This window comes from Chaetura pelagica, unplaced genomic scaffold (assembly GCF_000747805.2).
Source record: "Chaetura pelagica isolate M959 unplaced genomic scaffold, ChaPel_1.0 scaffold157, whole genome shotgun sequence".
NCBI classification, from domain to species: domain Eukaryota; kingdom Metazoa; phylum Chordata; class Aves; order Apodiformes; family Apodidae; genus Chaetura; species Chaetura pelagica.
Genome location: NW_009953794.1, coordinates 6551 through 8789, shown reverse-complemented (window position 1 = coordinate 8789; position 2239 = coordinate 6551). Strand labels below are relative to the sequence as shown.

At 63.7% G+C, this 2239-nt stretch overlaps 1 protein-coding gene across 1 annotated transcript in view; it reads right to left on the bottom strand.

The window, feature by feature from the left end:
* LOC104391755 (rho guanine nucleotide exchange factor 11-like) overlaps positions 1-1870 on the bottom strand; it is a gene marked incomplete at both ends in the record, with an annotated part of 41179 nt that extends 39309 nt beyond the window's left edge. Inside the window, 3 exon segments of the mRNA XM_010001085.1 lie at positions 648-705; positions 790-839; positions 1772-1870. Of these exon segments, the coding sequence (XP_009999387.1) occupies positions 648-705; positions 790-839; positions 1772-1870 (207 nt within the window).
* Between the last annotated feature and the right edge of the window lie 369 nt (positions 1871-2239).

The window sequence follows — 2239 nt, the reverse complement described above, 5'->3', positions numbered from 1 at the left end:
CTCCTTCTTCTCCAGCCCCTTCCCCATGTTCTCCAGCCCCTTCTCCTTCTTCTCCAGCCCCTTCCCCATGTTCTCCAGCCCCTTCTCCTTCTTCTCCAGCCCCTTCCCCATGTTCTCCAGCCCCTTCTCCTTCTTCTCCAGCCCCTTCCCCATGTTCTCCAGCCCCTTCTCCTTCTTCTCCAGCCCCTTCCCCATGTTCTCCAGCCCCTTCTCCTTCTTCTCCAGCCCCTTCCCCATGTTCTCCAGCCCCTTCTCCTCCTTCTTCTCCAGACCCTTCCCCACCTTGTTCTCCAGCCCCTTCCCCTTCTTCTCCAGACCCTTCCCCTTCTTCTCCAGACCCTTCCCCACCTTGTTCTCCAGACCCTTCCCTTTGATCTCCAGCCCCTCCCCAGCATCAACACCCCAGGTCCCTCAGCTGCTCCTCACACTTGTATCTCCAGGAGCATCTTCCCACCTTTCCCCACAAATCCCACCCTTGGATGGGCTCCTGAGGCCTCCTCAGCTAAGGAGGAAGGTGAGAAGAATCCACCACAGCTCCTCAAGGGCAGGTTGGATGGAGCTTGGAGCACCCTGGCCCAGTGGGACAGGGCAGGAGGTGGGACTGGATGGTCTTCAAGGTCCCTCCCCACCCATCTCATGATACTCACACTTGATTAACTTCACCACCTCGAGGTGGGAGCTGTTGGTCACCATCGTGCCATTCACCTGGACAGGACACGGGGCGGGGGGATCAGCCAGGCTGGTGGGGACACTTTGGGGTGTTGGGGACACCCCCCTGGGGACACTCACCTTGACAATCCTGTCCCCCTCCTGCACCCCGGCCCTCATGGCTGCCCCCCCTGGGGAGGAGAGAGAGAGGGGGGGGTGTCAGGGGGGGTGGGGGGGACACAGGGGCACCCCCTGCCCAGCCCACCTGCCACCTGCTGGGACACTTGTCCTGCCCAGCTGGGGACACTGGGGCCACCAGGGCAGGGAGATGAGGGTCACCAGGGTGGGGACATGGGGACCAGCAGGGTGGGGACAAGAGGATGGGGACACAAGGACCATGAGGTGGGGACACAGGGATGAGCAGGGTGGGGACAAGTGGATGGGGACATGGGGACCAGCATGGTGGGGACACAGGGACCACCAGGGTGGGGACACAAGGCCCACCAGGCTGAGGACACAAGGCCCACCAGGGTGGGGACACAAGGCCCACTGGGATGGAGACACAAGGACTACCGGTGTGGGGACACAGGGACCACCAGGGTGGGGACACAAGGCCCACTGGGATGGAGACACAAGGACTACCGGGGTGGGGACACAAGGACCACCAGGGTGGGGACACAAGGACTACCGGGGTGGGGACACAAGGTCCACCAGGGTGGAGACACAGGGACCACCAGGGTGGGGACAAAAGGATAGGGACATGGGGACCACCAGGGTGGGGACACAGGAACCACCAGGGTGGGGACAAGAGGATGGGGACACGGGGACCAGCAGGATGGGGACACAAGGACCACCAGGGTGGGGACACAGGGACCACCAGGGTGGGGACAAGAGGATGGGGACATGGGGACCAGCAGGATGGGGACACAAGGACGACCAGGATGGGGACACAAAGACGACCAGGATGGGGACACAAGGCTGAGGACACAAGGACCACCAGGGTGGGGACGCAGGGACCACCGGGGTGGGGACACAAGGCCCACCAGGGTGGGGACACAAGGCCCACCAGGATGGGGACATGGGGACCAGCAGGGTGGGGACACAGGGACCACCAGCACCTCACCTGGCCGCACTGACTGCACCAGGACCACCCGGTCACCACTGACCGTGAAGCCAAATCCATGTTGGTCCTTCTGGATGATGACACAACGTTGGACCAGGCCTGGGGTGGGGGGTGGAGGACAGAGGGGACAAGCAGTGAGGATCCGAGGCTGGGGGGGAGATGGTTGAGGTGGTGGGGAACCCCCCAACCCCAGTTCTCAGTGGTGCTCCCAAGGTTGGTGGGGAGTCGTGGCATCTCAAGTGGGTTGGGTTGGTGGGACCTTCAAGACCATCTAGATCCAACCCCCCCTGCGTGGGCAGGGACACCTCCCACCAGGGAAAGGGTCCTGGGGGGCAGGGAAAGGGTCCTGGGGCAAGGAAAAAGGGTCCTGGGGGGCAGGGCAGAGGTCCCAGGGGGCAGGGCAGAGGTCCCAGGGGGCAGGGCAGTGGGTCCTGGGGGGCAGGGGGTCCTGGGGAGCAGGGCAGGGGG